General features: G+C 38.2%; 1 protein-coding gene across 1 annotated transcript in view; it reads right to left on the bottom strand.

Annotated features, from left to right (window-relative positions):
* Nucleotides 1-5630: 5630 nt before the first annotated feature.
* Nucleotides 5631-13241, bottom strand: part of LOC308655503 (rho GTPase-activating protein 29-like) — a gene marked incomplete at both ends in the record, with an annotated part of 99342 nt that continues 91731 nt past the window's right edge. Inside the window, 1 exon segment of the mRNA XM_081305597.1 lies at nt 5631-6478. Within this exon segment, the coding sequence (XP_081161723.1) occupies nt 5631-6478 (848 nt within the window).

Genomic DNA, 13241 nt, shown 5'->3' with positions numbered 1-13241 from the left:
TATCATCGCAAATAGTGGTAGTTTGAATTCTTCTTTACCTATTTGTATCCCTTTAATTTCTTTCTTCTAATTGCTCTGGCTAGAGTTTCAAGGAAGATGTTAAATATAAGTGGTGAAAGATGACATCCTTGTCTTGTTTCAGCTTTTAGAGGGAATGCTTTCAATTTTTCTCCATTTAGAATGATGCTGGCATTGGGTTTAGCTTTTACTATCCCTAGTTTTTCTGGTGTTTTGAACACAAAGTTGTGCTGTATTTTGTCAAATGCTTTTTCCTGCGTTCTATTGAGATAATCATATGATTCTTGTTTTTAAGTCTATTAATATGATGGATTACATTTATTGATTTCCTTATATTGAACCAACCCCTGCATCCCTGGGATGAACTCCACTTGATCGTGGTGTACTATCTTTTAAAAATGTTTTTGCATGCAATTTGCCAGAATTTTATTGAGAATTTTTGCATCTATGTTTATCAGAGATATTGGTCTGAAGTTTTCTTTCCTTGATGTGTCTTTGGTTTTGGTATCAGGATGATGATAGACTCATAGAATGAGTTTGGAAGTGTTCCCTCTTTTTCTATTTCATGGAATACTTTGGAAGAGTATTATGTTAATTCTTCTTTTTCTTGTTTCTTGTTGGTAGGCTTTTTAAAAATATATTTTTTAGTTGTAAATAGACCTTTATTTTATTTATTTATATGCGGTGTTGAGAATTGAACCCAGTGTCTCATACATGCTATGCAAGTGCTGTACCACTGAGTCACAACCCCAGTCCTGCTGGCAGCCCTGTTGGTAGGCTTTTGATGGCATTTTCTATTTCATTACTTGAAATTGATCTGTTTAAATTGGGTATGACCTCCTCATTCAGTTTGGGTAAGTCATATGTCTCTAGAAATTTGGTGATGTCTTCAGTATTTTCTACTTTATTGGAGTATAAAGCACCAAAACAGACTTGTAGACCAATGGTACAGAATAGAGGACACAGAGACAAACCCACATAAGTACATTATCTCATACTAGACAAAGGTGCCAAAAACATTCACTGGAGAAAAGATAGCCTATTCAACAAATGGTGCTGGCGAAATTGGAAATCCATATGTAGCAAAATGAAATTAAATCTCTATCTCTCACCCTGCACAAAAATCAACAGAAAGTGGACCAGAGACTTAGGCACTAGAACAGAGACCCTGCACCTAATAGAAGAAAAAGTAGGCGCAAATCTTCACCATGTGGGCCTAGGATCTGACTTCCTTAACAAGACCTCTAAAGCACAAGAAGTAAAATCAAGAATCAATAAATGGGGTTAATTCAAATTAAAAAGCTCTTCTTAACAAAAAAATAATCAATAATGTGAAAAGGGAGCCTACAGATTGGGAGAAAATCTTACCAGATGCACCTCTGATAAATCATTAATCTCTAAGATATATAAAGAACTAAAAAAAATAACACCAAAAAAATAATAACCCAATCAATAAATGAGCTAGTGAATAGAGACTTCACAGAAAAAATACAATCAATCAACAAATAAATGAAAAAGTGTTCAACATCTCTAGCAATTAGAGAAAAGCAAATCAAAACTACACTAAGATTCCATCTCACTCCAGTCAGAATGGCATTCACTAACCCAGATGCCCTTCAGTAGATGAATGGATAGGGAAACTTTGGTATATATACACAATGGAATATTACTCAGCATTAAAAGAGAATAAAATCATGGTGTTTGCAGGTAAATGAATAGAGTTGGAGAATATAATGGTAAGTGAAGCAAGCCAATTCCCCAAAAGCCAAAAGCCAAATGTTTTCTTTGATATGAGGATGCTGACTCATAATGGCAATAGTGTGGGGAGAGCATGGGAGTAATGGAGGAACTTTAGATAGGGCAAAGGGGAGGGTGGAGAAGGGAGGGGGCATTGGGGTAGAAAGATGGTGGAATGAATTAGACATTGTTACCCTAAGTACATGTATGAAGACACGAATGGTGTGAAAATACTTTGTGTACAACCAGTGACTTGAAAAATTGTGCTCTATATGTGTAATATGAAATGAATTGTATTCTGCCATCATATATAACAAATTAGAATAAATAATTTAATAAAAAAAGAATACAGGCAATAATAAATGTTGGCGAGGATGTGGGGAAAAAGGTACACTCATACATTGCTGGTGGGACTGCAAATTGGTACAACCATTATGGAAAGCAGTATGGAGATTCCTCAGAAAACTTGGAATGGAACCCCCATTTGACCCAGTTATCCCACTCCTCAGTTTATACCCAAATGACTTAAAATCAGCATACTATAATAACATAGCCATATCAATATTTATAGCAACTCAATTCCTAATAACGAAACTATGGAACCAACCTAGGTGTCCTTCAATAGATGAATGGATAAAGTAAATGTGCCATATATATGCAATGGAATATTATTCAGTTTTAAAGAAAAATGAAAGTATGGCATTTTCCAGAAAATGGATAAAGGTAGAAAATATCATGCAAAGTGAAATAAATCGATCCCAAAAAATCAAAGGCAGAATTTTTTCTCTAATATGTGGATGCTAATTCACAACAAGCAGGGGGCACTAGAGAATAAAGTTACCCTAGATTAGGTGATTAGGTAGAAGGAAGTGAAAGGAGGAAAGGGGAGGGCATGTGAGGATAGGAATGATAGACAGACATTATTACTTCATACACACACACACACACACACATGACTGCATGACCAATGTGATTCTACAACATATACACTCAAAAAAAATGAGAAATTGGGGCTGGGGTTGTGGTTCAGTGGTAGAGCGCTCGCTTAGCACTTGCAAGGCCCTGGGTTTGATCCTCAGCACCACATAAAAATAAATAAAGATATTGTGTCCATCTAAAAAATAAATATAAAAAAATGAGAACTTATATCCCATCTATATATCCCATCAAAGTGCATAAATGCATTCTACTGTCATGTATAACTAATTAAAACAAGTAAAAAAATTTTTTAAAAAATAGTTTAAAATACTCATAAACTCTAATTAAATTCTCAGCATGTAAACAGGCCCATGGAGGGAAAGTATTATCAACCCTCCACAAACACTTCTCATAAACTTGAACAATATACTTTGCACAAAGCTTTCTGGTGGCCTGGCAGCTCTAAAGGGAATCTCCATGATGCCCTTTCCCCTTGCTCACATCTGTTTCCAAGTGTCCTAAGACAACTTTCCAATGAACAATTTCTACCACATTATTGGGTAGCAGGGCACTGTGTATGCTCTGGGTACTCTAGAAACAGCAACCCCTTCAAAGGAGACACTTGCTTCAGTGCCTCCAGGAAGCTGGAACATTCGGGCTGAAGGCTCCAAGCTGAACAAGAAGATCCCAGGAGGCCCTAAAGGCAGAAAGGACATGACAGTGCCACCCTCACTTGTGAGGTCTGTATGCTCTGAGTGGGTGGTCTCCACATATTAAGACCGAAGGAGTTTAAAGTAAGTTTTATTACAGGATGATGAAGAGGTTCTGGAAATGGACACTTGAGCATAGTCACAGAACAATGTGAATATATTAGTACCACTGAACTGTACACTTAAAAATGGTTCAAACGGCAAATTTAGTGTATTTTACAATAAAAATATCTAAAGATGCTTTTTCTATTGTTCAGTGTTTTCTGCTATTATTAAGTAATCACAGTCATTAAGAGCACTAACCAGCTGGTGCAGTGGCGCATGCCTGTAATCCCATTGGGAGGCTGAGGTAGAAGGATCAAAGCCAGCCTGAACAAAAGCAAGGTTCTAAGCAACTCAGTGAGACCCTGTCTCTAAATAAAATACAAATAGTGCTGGGGAATATGGCTCAGTGGCCGAGTGCCTCTGAGTTCAATCCCTGGTACCAAAAAAATAAAAAATAAAAAATAAAACAACAACAACAAAAAAAACTAGCCATCAAAATTTGACAGCCCTGTATTTGAGATTTGGTTGTGCTTGCTGCATCTGTGGAACCTAAAAGCATGTCACTTAGTTAAGCCTCAGTTTCCTCATCTGTAACACAGGAATAACAATATGCTCACTTACCTATTATAGGTTGCTGTGAAATATCAACTTGGTAGAGTTTTAGTATACCTGAAGGGGCTCAACAAATATTAGCTCATTTTCCTTTTAGGTTTTCATACCAATATGATTCTTGTACTTTGTGTAAGGAAGACTCAGAAAATCGGCTTTAGCATTAAAAGGCTGTTTATTCATTTCTCCTTAGACCTTAATGTTACAGAGAACTATAAGACAACATGCCATAAAACACATTTCATATTATAGTCAAGTGATATATGAGCCCAAGTATTGCCCACTGAGTCAATGGTTAATAATCTTAAAGTATCATATTCTAAGAGGCAACAATTTCAGAAAAGTCACAACAACTTCAAATACTTGAAACAACTTAAATATATTTAATGTGTGTGTATAAACCTATATATAATTTTTTAAAATCAAGTATAACATAGCATACAAAAACACAAGACTAGTAATATAGGTCACACATACAATGAGGCTTACTGTACTCTCAGAATGAACTTAAATAAATTTTTGCTTAATTCTAATGAAATATACATTTTGAATAATTAGTCCAGGTAGAAAAGTCCATGAAATGATTTATAAGTCAAAACATTTCATACGATAGAAATGGTTTTAGCAAAATCCACACAATATCAAGAGAAAATGTACTGGATTTAAAAATTTGGAACTGTCATAAAATAAAAATTTATATAGATGAAGCTAAGGGGTAAAAAACTATCTCAAATGTAATTAGATCATCTAAAGCCAAATCAGATATAACTAAACTATATAATTTAATTTATAATTTTTATATATTATATATAACTTTATTATGCAATAGGAATAATATAATTATACTATGTTAAATAATATAAATTAATATAAATAATAATATTATATAAATATATTTATCTATTATATATATTATTATATAATATATAATTATAAACTTTTTGGTATTTAAGTGCATTTTCTTCATACAATTTAACTGAATACCATGTTAAAAACAGACAATTAGAAGGCAATTAGATTCAGATTTGCAAGTTTTGGGGCCATTATGTAAATATTAAAAATTTAAGTGAATTGCCAATTGAACAATAAAAGTTTATACACATACAAGAAACACACAATGGTCAAAGATTCACTATAACATTGTATGGGAAAAAACATATTCATACCCAATAAATATTTTTCAGGCAACTGCATTCAGAAACATTTTATAAATAAGCACTTAGTTTTGCTCCAAAATAAAGCCAATTTTCCCCTCCTGCACCTATTTGTTGAGAACTATATCATACATTAGGGATGCATTTAAATGGATCACTTTTGGGGAAAATCATTTGAAATTTTAAAATTATGACACTTATTTTATGCACAACTTCAAAAACACAGAATTTAAGGACAATTCCAGTGAGGCACTACCATTCTATAGAACTAAAACACGACCTATTCTATATGACTAGCAAACACCATACGAGAATAAAAGGCAAAATACACACTTTGGCAAGCCTATTCAAAAGGGGTCCTGTCAAAACATTCTTTCACAAAACAAACACAATACCATAAAACAAAAACAACAAAATAACAAAACTGAATTTTACAACCCTACACAAATTGTGGGATTTCATCTTCAAGGTCTTCAAACTGTTGCATTCGTTTTAGCCTGGGTCTCTGGCATGTTGGATTCACATCAGGCAGGCCGTGCTCCTCAGAGTTCTCTTTAGGCTTACCACCTGGCTGCAAAGGACAAGCTGATGTGCTGTCTGCGTCTGCAACTGATTTCTCCACATGACTCAGGGGAGTACGAGCTCTGCTAGGAGGGGTGGATGCTGAGGGCAAAGCTGGTCTCTCCTCAGTCCCTCTGATGTTGCTGGGGGTATGTGGTTTGTGAAATGTTGTCCAGTGTAGGGGCTGTAGTGTTCTGGGTGCTCTGGCAAGAGTGAGAGGGCAAGAATTGGAGGACCCTTTCTCTGACACCTCTCTTGCTGATCTGGCTGGCGTGTTGGGCTGTGTGGCACCGCTGGAATGGTCACCACTGATCCTAACGCTCATTGTCACTTTTTCCTGGAGTGCACTTGGCACAATCATGGCAGTCTTGGCAGTTAAGTTGTTTTGTTCACGTTGTTGTCCTCGAGTTTTGTGTGGAATCTGCTGATCAAAGACATTAAATTTGGAACATACAGTAGTAGGGGTATCTTTTCTATGAAGTTCTTCAAAGGTAGGATTATTGCAAAACTTGTCTGGATTGACATTTCCCACATTTCTGCTGTTTTTCTCAGTAGGAGGGCTTGCAAGAAGTACTACATCTTCAGGCAAATTTACAGGCCTAATCTCGGTCCTTGGTGTGTGCTTCTGCATATTGTTTGTTGTCACTTCAGATTTCAGAATAAGTGGCTTAGTGGTTCCACAAATATCATCCATCTTTTGAAATGATGATTCAAGTTCTTTGTTATCTGAAAAAATAAAGATTTTTTTTTTTAACTTGGTTAACTCGGTTAATAAGGGAGTGTGGTTAGTTATAAATGGGTACTCTCTCAAAACAACACAGACTTATATATTTTTTCCAGCATGATATTCTCAGTCATCTATACAGAGGAATTAAAAATTCATAAGCATTAAAGGTACATTTTGAATTAAAGCATTACTTTTTAAAATTTAAATAAAAAATTTATAAATTTAGATAAACACAAAATTTACCTAAATCAATACAATAAATAGCCACAAAGCACATCACAGATTGGTTAAATAAAACCAAACAAAAATCACTTTCCTAAATAACTTGTTTTAATATATTATCCATGAATGAAGGTTTTCTGGGTTAAGACTATCCTGATTTCAACAGGCAGACACTGGTAACCTCAGAACACTAAAACTATTTTATATCCAACCAAAGCCATGCCCTGAATCCCAAGGACTTTTCCTATCACTTCATCTGCTTTCCAGCTACATTCTGTCCATACTGAGGGCACACACCAGAGAGGACGTGGATACTCTCCCAGCTGATCAACTAATACATGGAAACATTGGTCAAATTAAGGTTGAAGAGTTGTCAAAATTGCCATTCTGCTACTGGTCCTGGTGACTCCAGATTTACTTCCTTCTCTTTCTCCTCTAGTCTGGTCCCAAGGTCCCTGTTTTCTCACTTAGAACCCTAGCTCCTCACACTCTGTCTTTGCTGCTTTACCCCAGAAACTCTTGTTGCTGGAAAGGTGCAGCCCTCCATCCAGGATCCTCCTCTCCCTGCTGAGAAACATAAGACAACTGTGCACCTTGACTGGTCAGATGGCTTTGCCACTGGCCCTGTTCATAGCCCACTGTCCTTGTCCCTGCCACCTGGTCCTTCTCCCACATCCTTGGGCAGTGGTTTGCAGACAGGTACACACCAGCATCACTTGCAGGTCATCATCTCATCTGACCTCCTTCTTCACCTGAGGCTGCTGGCCTCTCTTCCTTGGTTCCCATGCAGTGCTCCTATGATTTGCTCTCCTGGGCCCTTCTCCACATTGATAGAAGGGAGCTGAGCCATTGTGGTTGGATGGTAAAAACCAGAGCATTTTTATTGTCCTGCAGAACTTCTAGCATGATGAAGACTGCAGGCTCTGCAGCCTGGTGTCTGGATGGTGGCTCAGTTTCTGCTCCAGTTCTGCCCTGGCCAAGTCCATTGCACTAATCCTACCTGCCTTCCTCTGTCAAGAAAGATCCCTATATGGAGCTATGCTATCATGTGGTCTATTTAATATATATATATATATATATATTTGGTTGTAATTGGACACAATACCTTTATTTTGTTTTTATGTGGTGCTGAGGATTGAACCCAGGGCCTTGTGCATGCTAGGCAAGCACTCTACCGCTGAGCCACCACCCCAACCCATATCATGTGGTCTTAAATGATCTAATAAGGAAAAGGCTTAGAATTATCTGGTATGTAATAAAAACTTAAAAATATTTTAAAAATATTTATTGTTATTACTATGCCAAACTAGGAATCCAATTTCATTGGACAGTGAAACAAGTTTGGATTTAGAAATAAGACAGAACTAAGTTCAAATCCTGAATGAACAATAATTTAGGCACACGATATTCTCATTCATCTATACAGAGGAATTAACATAATTGTTAATTATATTAATTAATGTTCCTTAGACTGTTAGTTATAGCTTAAATGAGGCTAATGTTCATAGCACAGAACTGCAAATAGGATCACATCAGATAAATGGAATCAGTGAGTCCAGTACTACTTTTATTTTTTTTTTATTGGTTGTTTTATTTTTTTTTATTGGTTGTTTTTATTGGTTGTTTTTTTATTGGTTGTTTTTTTATTTTTTTTTATTGGTTGTTCACAACATTACAAAGCTCTGCGTCTGATAGAAGAAAAAGTTGGCTCCGATCTACAGATTGTGGGGTCGGGCTCCAAATTCCTTAATAGGACACCCATAGCACAAGAGTTAACAACAAGAATCAACAAATGGGACTTAATTAAACTTAAAAGTTTTTTTATCAGCAAGAGAAACAATAAGAGAGGTAAATAGGGAGCCTACATCCTGGGAACAAATTTTTACTCCTCACACTTCAGATAGAGCCCTAATATCCAGAGAATACAAAGAACTCAAAAAGTTAGACAATAAGATAACAAATAACCCAATCAACAAATGGGCCAAGGACCTGAACAGACACTTCTCAGAGGAGGATATACAATCAATCAACAAGTACATGAAAAAATGCTCACCATCTCTAGCAGTCAGAGAAATGCAAATCAAAACCACCCTAAGATACCATCTCACTCCAGTAAGATTGGCAGCCACTATGAAGTCAAACAACAACAAGTGCTGGCGAGGATGTGGAGAAAAGGGTACACTTATACATTGCTGGTGGGACTGCAAATTGGTGGGGCCAATTTGGAAAGCAGTTTGGAGATTCCTGGGAAAGCTGGGAATGGAACCACCATTTGACCCTGCTATTGCCCTTCTCAGACTATTCCCTGAAGACCTTAAAAGAGCATGCTACAGGGATACTGCCACATCGATGTTCATAGCAGCACAATTCACAATAGCTAGACTGTGGAACCAACCCAGATGCCCCTCAATAGATGAATGGATAAAAAAATGTGGCATCTATACACAATGGAGTACTATGCAGCAATAAAAAATGACAAAATCATAGAATTTGCAGGGAAATGGACAGCACTAGAGCAGATTATGCTTAGTGAAGCTAGCCAATCCCTAAAAAACAAATACCAAATGTCTCCTTTGATATAATGAGAGTAAATATGAACAGAGCAGGGAGGAAGAGTAGGAAGAAAAGAGTAACTTTAATCAGTGACATGAGATGGGAGGGAAAGGGAGAGAAGAGGAAAATTGCATGGAAATGAAGGGAGACCCTCATTGCTATACAAAATTACATATAAGAGGTTGTGAGGGGAATGGGAAAATAAACAAGGAGAGAAATGAAATACAGTAGATGGGGTAGAGAGAGAAGAAGGGAGGGGAGGGGAGGGGGGATAGTAGGGGATAGGAAAGGTAGCAGAATACAACAATTACTAATAGGGCATTATGTAAAATTGTGGATGTGTAACCGACGTGATTCTGCAATCTGCATTTGGGGTAAAATTGGGGGTTCATAACCCACTTCAATCTAATGTATGAAGTATGATATGTCAAGAGCTTTGTAATGTTGTGAACAACCAATAAAAAATAAATAAATAAATAAAAAACCCACTAGGAACCAATCCAGGCTAGAGATTAGTCTGGCCCTCTTTGAATGCAGGGAAGCAGTCACTTAAGGAGCCAGTGATTTAAGTGAGAATTTAAAGCTTACCCTCTGGATTGCAGGTTTCACTGAAGCTGTGAAAGGGAGAAGAAGGAAGTGCTCTGGAGTCCTAAGGCTCTGGAGTCAAAAGCCCACTATTGCTGTTGGAAACCCAAATGCCTGGAAAGAGGAAGCACAAGACAAGGTGAAGCAGTTCTGGAAACCCAGCCACCACCAGCAGCACTGTTCCTTTGGCCCAGAGCCTTCCACATGGGCATCTGGGGGGCTGTTTGCTGAAGAAGCAGTGCTGCAGAGGCACTCAGAACTCCCAGTGGAAATCTCAGCATCTGCAGAACCTAAGGAGGAGTAAGGACAGAGGCGTTCTACTAGTGTCTGCACTGGAACAGTTCTTCAGATCTGTCATGTGCTGGAAGTGACTTAATTCAGGGCAGTCAGGACAACTGGACACATGTTATCACCTGAGGTTTTATTTCAACAGGTCTCAAAAACACTCACCAGTGAGTTCATAGTCCACTGTGACTGTGATTAAAAACTCAAATATCATCAAGGTGTGGATATTGTCAATATAAATATTCTTGAAATAAATTATTGCAAAATTAGAGCCAAGATCTGCCATGGGACACTTAGTAGGCATCTGGCCTTTGTTTGTTACTCCTCTGAGCTCACTCTTATCTGCAGAATAGGGAGAAAGTGGGAGTAGCACTCCTCCAAGGCTTCCCAGGTATCTACTCATTAGTTCCACAGCACTTCTTAGTAGCTTTTCCTTGACTGTTTGCTGTGTTCCAGGCACTTGGGCACTGAAGGTTTTAATAACATACATAAGAGCAAATTGCAGAGAGCAAGGATAGTATGAACAAGCAGTGGTTTGTTAATTTTATTCTTTGGAGGAATGAGTTTTTATCTCTCCTCATTTCTACTCAGTGTATTAAGAAACAAAATAACTTTGATAAAATATGGAAACTTTACAAACTTCTTTGAGTAGAATTGCTTCTTAAGATCCCCAAAGAAATGGCTACTCATCTTAGCTTCAAATGTCTTCTATCTTAAGACAGTCGACTATGTGTTGTGTCCTTTATGGAAGAGGAGTTTGGAATGAAATGTAATTTATTTAGATGTAACCTGTTCAAATAAGTTCAACTCAATGGTGAGATGGTGAGAGAATCGGTGATCATCAGGTAAACCACATGGATGAAGATCAAAACCTTTAAGGACAAGACCATGCCAGAAATGATTACTTGATTCATAAACAAGGACGTCTCCTGTGTCATTTAGGCCATAATGAGATTGAGTATTTATTCAAAGATTTATTAGTTCAGATAAAAAAAGGAACAAACAAAGCTGAATTTCCTTTGGGCTAGAACTGAGGCCACTTTTAAGTGAGACTGGGGGCTGGGCTGTCAGCTTTGATGACTTGGTTGAAGAGGAAAATCTGAAATCAATGAGAGTTCCATTCTTTCACCATCTTCATAGATAACACAAGATCCAAGAAGACTGAATTAATTAAGTTCTCTTATTTGAATTGGTTAGCAATACTCAATGTATTGCCATCGAGGAGGGCTTAATTTCAGAGTGTCTATTCCAGAATAATGGGAACAGCCAGATACATCCACTGCCAAGTATCTGAACAAAGAGAGAAGGTGGAATTGCAGTCCTCACAGTGCGCTCTACAAATGCTGAGGCCTTTGCTGCAGCAGCCTCTGTAGACATGGTCCCAGGGAAGACAGGTCAGGTCTCAGACAGAATGTGGGTGGAGGCATTGGAGCAAGACCTGGAAGGCTGAAGCTATGTCCTTTACTCACCAGTTGGGTGGCTCTGCCCAGCTCACTTATTCTCTCTAGCCTTTGTGGTCTTATAGGACAAATGGACACTGGTCACTACCTAGCTCCAGGATGCACTGAGTATTCACTTACTTTAAAATTCCCCCTCCCCCCGAACCTGGGTGATGGTTGGTTTCTTCCTTTTTTCTTGTTTTCTCCAAGGCTCGGTCAGTCTTTCTACAGCTTTACCTTGAAAGTTCTCTTAAAGCAACTTAAGACTATTTTCTATCATTCAGAACCTGGAATTTTTTCAACAGGAACCTTGAGGTTTACTTTGTGTGCTTGGAGAGACTAATAAAATGCTTGGCAGGTAGTTGAATGCTACATGAGCTAATGGCTTAAAAGTCCTTCAAGGGGGTAGAAATAATTCCCAAGAATATTCATAGTGTTTGAAATAGGAATTAGAAATAATTTGGCCTATAGAAATTATATCTGGCCCTCTGATTATACAATCTGATTACAAATTCTTACATTTCATATAGGAACACGACTCGGCATTATTAAAAGTGGATTTTTCTTATGCATCTACAATTTCCTCCTTTTTTCATCTCTTGGCAATAAAATTGAGGTAAAGAGAATGCTTTTGTAAAAAAGGACTGTTGCACAGTAAAAAATTTTCAGACTCACTACATAAATGAAAGGTATTTTGCTTTAACATTTATTGAGGTTTTATTTATTTTTATTTTTTGGAAGTACATTAGTCTCTTTAGGCAATCAATTAAGAAACAAATTTTCCCTTTAAGAAGCATGTCTGAGACTCACCACTGCCCTGTGTTGCCTGATGCTGTAGTGACATGTCATTCAGACAGAGCAGAGTGGTGTCTGAGGAATGCTCAGCCATTAGCAGATGCAGTCACTCATTTTCTACTTGGAGAAATGGAGGCCCAGAAAGGGGAGCCACTGAACCTCCATTTTCCAGCAATTAGGCAGAGCGCAGAGAGGATGGTCCCCAGCAACGGGTTTACAGTTTCGCTTATGCCTCCTGAGTGTGCATGGGCATCTCATGGACATGTACCCTGCTGTCAGCTGGTCACTTCACATCAGAGAGGAAAGCAGTATCTGCAGCCTGATGCTGGGTCTTGTGCACAGAGCACAGTCTGGGCCCCTCTGGTCTCCAGGGATCCCTAAGGGCCGCTATGCCTCATCACCCTTGGGTGCCATCCTGCCCCATGGTGGCAGCACACTCAGCTGTCTGAGAGCACCCAGCTCACTGGCTGTACTTCTGGATCTTCTCTGACCACTGCTGTCCACCCCAGCCAGCCCCAGGGAGCACAGGGCCTTGACTGCTTGCTCCTGGCCCCTACTCACAGTGCCCAGTGCACAGTTCTGGTTCCTAGATGCCAAGACAAAAGGCTATTTAATATGAGAGGACATTTTCTCCAAAGTCAATCATGGCTCAATTTAAGGTGTGAAGAGTTGAGTTATGAGCAATATGATTATCCACACATCTAGGAGTACATTCAACCTCTGCAGAGTTAGACACTGGGACTGCAAAAGAAACTAGGAGGGGCCGGCTCTCCTCAGTTCTCCAGGACTTTTCATCCCTAGGTTGGTCCAGCAATGGACACCAAATGCCACCAAGGTCATTCATTCCTTTTTCTTGAAAAGGCAAACAGTTGGCTCAACTTTA

The sequence above is a fragment of the Spermophilus citellus genome (assembly GCF_964194105.1).
Source record: "Spermophilus citellus genome assembly, chromosome: 9".
Taxonomy (NCBI): domain Eukaryota; kingdom Metazoa; phylum Chordata; class Mammalia; order Rodentia; family Sciuridae; genus Spermophilus; species Spermophilus citellus.
Note: the sequence above shows the minus strand (reverse complement) of the source record. Positions and strands in the feature narration are given on the sequence as shown.